Below are 6,014 nucleotides of genomic sequence, written 5' to 3' on the forward strand. Positions count from 1 at the left end.
TTTATGATTAATATATATGGCAAAGTTTACTCCGGTTTGTTCAACCTCTGCAAAGATAAACGGAAACTGCAAATGAATGGATTTTTTTCTAAGTTCAAGGGGCACAACTCTGTTAAAATTGTTTGATCGTAGAACTTGGTTTAGATATTCTGATTAAGTTTCAATATGTGCAACCACTGCAAAGAATATGAAAAGAAACTTGATGGACCGCGACAGACAGCAGCAAAGCAAAATGCCCTCGCTTCTTCATAATGAGGCAAATATTTTCGTTGAAAAATGTAGTTCAAAATTTAATGCGAATGTACTATCACTGGAAAAAACAAATAAGCAAGGTATATTTCGGACTTATTTCTACTGACACTATAATCTGCTATTCTGTGAAAGGGTTCTAGGCAGTTAAAGGGCTATTATATAGAAAAGAAGGTCATACTCTAACACTAACATGTAACAGCCTTCTTAATTCGAAAAGAATTTATGTTTATGCTTTCATTTTGTCGCACAGTATTTCCCTCTGTTCGAATAATTTTGTCAAATATCTGCAACATAGACTGAAGAAATATTTCCTTTGCACCAATGTCTATATACTTATCCTTTTCTTTTAGATACTGGATAAAAAGAGTTTCATTTGAGCCAATTTTTTTCAGTTTATTTGCAAGAGCTTTAGGTGAAGAGAAATCAAGAGTGCTGATAAACGTTCCGTTTGGTATATATTCAGCTACATTTTTTGGCCCATTAATTACAGGTATAAGATCTAAATTTCCCAAAAATACATTAAATAATTTTTCTGTCGTATAGTCTTTACAAATGTTATTTTCAAAAGCAAAATAAAATTTATAATCACGAGAAAAATTTCGCAAGCATTCGTTTAGATATGGAGTTCGACTAAGACAAACAGCACTGCCACAGGAACCGAACATATCGACCTGTATATATTTCTTTAAATCAAGTATGTAATTTTTACGACGAGACGGTACTGGACAATGCCCTGACATCCACACGCCAAAATATTTCTTCTTCTGAAATACCTCCGTATAATTCTTCACCAAAAGGGAGGACCGTTTCTTAAGTGATCCATAAGGTCGATATATGTCTGAATCTCTGCGATATGACATCAACCAATCTAGACTAGTATTCCATTTCTGGTAGTCGTTAATCATGAAGGTAGGCGTTTCCATTGAGTTGAAAACCCAGATTTGACACTTAAATTTAGGGGGTGGAATCTTTCCCATAGTACTGTGTGTAAATATCACAACATCACTTCTTGATAAATCATTGTTATCCTTTGTCAAGATAAAGTATCGATGTTTTTCATGTGTTTGAAGTTTTGAATAATTAAACTCATCCATTAAATAGGATGGGATGTTGTACCACAATATTCTCCACTCTGTTTTATTTTTAAAGCGGCAATTTTGTTGAATGTTTATACGTTTCTCCAGATATTTTCCTTGAAAAATAAATCCAAGCAAGATGACTGCTAACCCAAAAAATATCAACAGGATAAACTTTAGAATTGTAATTTTCATGTTCCAAAATCTGAAAAAGAAAAAAATAACATTAAGGATGTTGCTGTGTTATTCCGAATGACAAAGTACTTTTGGCAATTCTTTTCAAGTATTTTTTTTTTTGATTCGTCAATCCTATTACATTGTTTCTTACATACTTTCATGTTGTATGAATTCGAAAGATTACGTACGGTAAAGATATAGAGTAATTCATTTTTTAGCATTGCAAATTAAATAGTATTTTGTTGAAATAATCTGTAAAGATTTATTTACAAGTTTTTAAGTAAATGTTTATAAATGTAATATTTGGTAGACCTAAGTTCTATATCGGCCGTACTAAATAGGAAAGAATAGAAAGAAAATCGAATAATCTACTAAAATTTCTTTGCCGTTCATTTTAAAACATTTAAACCTAAGGTCATTATCATGTTACATGTATCAGTATATACACAATAATGTAATCCTTAGGTGATTTATACATATATGCGTACATTTAAATTCAGTGGGAGAATCATTGTTTATGCTATGTTTTGAACGCGATGTAATGCTTCTGAAACGGTGCGGAGGGGTTTGACGTACGTTTTTTTTTGTCCAGTTTCTCAATCTTTGAATATACTCGCTGTGATAAATATGCTTGCGGAAGAAAGCATTGATTTAGGACAATACGGATGTTTATGAATCCACTCTACCCTTTTTAATGTCTTCAAACATCTCAACACGATTCCGACGAGTCGCCCGCGTGCCGCGGTGGTATGTATTTATTCACCCCTCCTAATGTTATTGTGATTTAAATTCAAGCCACGTGGTTTAGGTTGACCACTTAAAAGGTTATTTATTCACCCCTCCTAATGTAAATGTGATTTAAATTCAAGCCACGTAGTTTATGTTGACCAATTCAAAGGTTACAGGGTAGAACCGGTTTTATAAATAGAACTGGCAATAAACCGGAAAATGTATAGTCTGCAGATCTGTTTCTTTTGAAAACATGTCCTGTAAAAAATGTGTATCCAGATCTTTCTGAAGGACTTTCATGTTTCGGTATAGATAAAGGAGGGGGTCAAAACAATATACATTATCTTTGCTTTTGTGATAATTTACTGCCAAAATTGGAGCTCTCTAGAGAAAATTTCCCCAAAATAGCCCGATACCATGGTAGAAAAAAATGTGTTTACAATATCATTTACACTGACAAACCTTTGTATGCCTTATATGGATATTGTTATCAATGCGCACGGAACATCTTACCACACACCAACTGACCAATCGTTGAATGAATAGCAATGTTTACGCTAACTATACATGAACATGTTTTTATTTTACTTCGAACACGTGGTTCAGGTCAATCAATGATCGATATTAAATGGGCTGCAAAAAATGTTCATATGAAAAAGAACAAAGATTAGAAACTATAAAAGATGTCATCGGCGTTTTTAATTTGTTGTTAACTAGAAAATATGTATCATAAAATGTAGTTTGTGTCAAGTTAAGAACACCAGAGCTTCAAGGCTAAAGAAACCGAGCAGCATCTCGATCTGAGCATTTAAATGGACAATACCCGTGATTACATATGTTTTTTGCCAGGGAATCACCTAACAATTGTATTCACCGATAGTACAACAAAGGAATCAATACAGACTCAAATAGCTTTGTAGTATGACTTAGGAAAACCTAGAATTTTACGATTATTCAATAAATGAATTGCTTGTCATTGTTAACATGGAAATAATAGGAAAAAAAACAAATGAAATTGCTTTACGAAATGGGTGGAAAATGTTCTTTGTGCCTTTCCCATCGCAATTATAATTGTTTTGATTTTGTTTTTCCAGGTGTAAAATTCCTGTAGTACCTGAGAACCCGTAGTAACCCATAATGCAATTCTCATTCATCTGATTTGTGTGTTTGTGCCTCATTTGCTAAGCTGACGTAAAAAAAATATAGTCCTAGTTCCAAATACATGTATATTTGTCCAAAAAGAAATTTTAATGTATGAATGCAGAGAAATAATATCATAGACAATAGGTATACTTAATTAAAATTGTTTGAATTCAAATGAAATTGAAGTACATTTCTTCAGATATTATAGGGTGGTAAAAATTGAAAAACAACATAACTTCTCTGTTTACCATGTCTCCACGTGCTAGTCACTTCCTAGCCACATTTCCGTGAATAAGAATGAGTGCACTTAAGTACGTCATTTGGAACCTTTTCGGCCACCCATTTTAAGCTTAACATTACAATATATCGCTAAATTAATCTATGATTAATGTGCAAGCATATGCTTTTGATATTTATTTCTAGAATTTTTTGTCATACATATTTCTGTAATTACAGAAAACGTAATTGAAAAGAACATGTAAAAGCCTTAAATTCCGGAAACTTGAACGGGACTACTTTCGAATCTAAGGTATCCGCAAATAGGCGGAGACATTTAAACCGCATGGTTGTGGAATGTAAACTTTAGCACATATGATTTTTTCGCTCTACGAATTGAAATGGAGAAGAGAGAGAGAGAGAGAGAGATCGTGTTGATTTTAGGGTGCACAATTATTAAATGATTCTAATGTTAAGGGATGCGGTACATGTCTCGCTCTGCATGCAGACCATAATACAGAGGCGATCGACATAAGCCTATACATGTACTTACTAATGACACTGTCAATACCAGAATTCTTTCAAAACACCCCTAATGAAACGAGAGACATATTATCTTCAAACCCTATTCAAATTTGCGCAAAAATCTCCCATAGTTTGAAGTGGGAAGTACGATAGATACTGTCACAACGGAGACTTAAATACAATGAAATTTTCAATGGAAGCGTTAGCGTATCGAACAGCAGAAGGTCACGTGAGAAAGGTGATTAAAATATCAATCGTTGATGCTCGGTGACCGGTTAATTTATGTAACAGAGACAATTTTGTGCCTCTGCTGAGGATCGAACCCGGGACCTCTGGCTTGCCAGTCAAGTGCTCTACCGATTGAGCTAAAGGGTTAACCCACTAGCCCAAGCTAGTAGGATGCCGTGTATCTAACACTACCACATTTAGTAACCATCTCGATCCCAGTTTGGGATAAATTTTTTTTTAAATTAGATATGAGCCGCAACTTGGCCGACATTGTCCTTTGAATATGTATAAGTTTAAGTTAAAATACACATTCTGTGCAAATAAGAAAAATGGCTAAGTTGCGACTCGATGTAAACAAAGTCGTTGAAAACTGGTATGCATATGAATAACAATAGAAATGAGACAAAACTGTTAGACCCCCGTCTCAAAAGCTAGTTTCGCTCGGCATTATTTAATACTTTCATGTAATATAATATACCAAAACCTGCTCTTTAGATATTGTTTAATAACTATAAAACATAAATTTAATGAATTTTGGAATTTTATTTTGCGCAAAACATCGGGATCTAACTGTCATAGCTTAAGTGCAGTCATTCTTTACCCTATCTCGCTGATTCTCGCCAGAGCTACTGCCAAAGCTACTTTGAACACCTCGGGTTTTACAATTTGCAGAACACCGAAAAATGAAAAAGTTCCGAACACATTAGTAGGGGTGTTATTGAAGTTATCACAAGACGTGTATCCATCGTACACGCGTTTATCTAGTTTATAGGTGTCGGTCTGATTGGTTATAGTATTTACAGAATACCTGTTCTACAGGTATTCTGTTAAAGCACGCATGCTTTAGCATATGTAGAAGGTAAATGCCATTCGAAGGCTCTTTCTCAAAACAGACAGACGTTTCCCCAAAAATGCACTTACGAGAGCGCTTCTGTACCAACCTATGTACGTTTTGTAATTTATTTTATATATTATTTAAGTTTCTTTTTAGTGGAAACGAATGAGAACATAATAAAGTGTCTGCTCTATAGAGTCGCGAAGTAGGGAGTTGACCCTTACTTCGCGGGTTCCAATCCCACTGAGGGACGTGGAGACCGGTCCTTCGTATGAGACCGTATACACCGAGGTTCCGTGTCGCATTAAGTGCTGGCAGGAAAAGATCCCTCCCTGCTCAATGGCCACGAGTATAGGTCAAAAATTGCGGCAAGTGATGGCTTCTCCACTTGAATTAAAAATTCTCGAGAGGGACGTTAAACATTATCAAGAATTCCGACGATCGAACGGACATTCACAAAAACTTGGGCTCATGGTCAGAATCAGAAGAAATTCTCGGTTTGTTTTCGTTTTTATTCTACTGTTAATGACATTTTATATAATGTGTACGTACAGTACCGACCAGACCCAACCTGTCCCAGGGACTGCTTTCTGGGACTGCTAAAGCAGTCCCACAGCAGTCCCAGTGGGCGGGGTTTATTAATCTAATGGGCGGAGCTAACTCAGAAATGAGATTTCTCATAAACAATGGAACTATAAAAGGCAGTAGAAATTGATTCTGGGTAGTATGCCAGGATATCTTACATGTACGCTAAGGTCATATATGAACAGTACGCGCATTGAAATTGAAATTATAATATTTATTGGTTGAAGAAGTCTTTCACACCTACATGT

General features: G+C 35.1%; 1 protein-coding gene across 1 annotated transcript; it reads right to left on the bottom strand.

Moving 5' to 3' along the window:
• Positions 1–229: 229 nt before the first annotated feature.
• LOC134235584 (glycoprotein 3-alpha-L-fucosyltransferase A-like) lies at positions 230–1,523 on the bottom strand. The gene has a single exon (XM_062717726.1). The coding sequence runs from the start codon at positions 1,521–1,523 to the stop codon at positions 438–440; it is 1,086 nt and encodes a 361-aa protein (XP_062573710.1). The 3' UTR covers positions 230–437.
• Positions 1,524–6,014: the final 4,491 nt, after the last annotated feature.

The sequence above is a fragment of the Saccostrea cucullata genome, unplaced genomic scaffold (genome assembly GCF_032062105.1).
Source record: "Saccostrea cucullata isolate Sc308-1 unplaced genomic scaffold, CSIRO_AGI_Scuc_v1 ctg3578, whole genome shotgun sequence".
Taxonomy (NCBI): domain Eukaryota; kingdom Metazoa; phylum Mollusca; class Bivalvia; order Ostreida; family Ostreidae; genus Saccostrea; species Saccostrea cuccullata.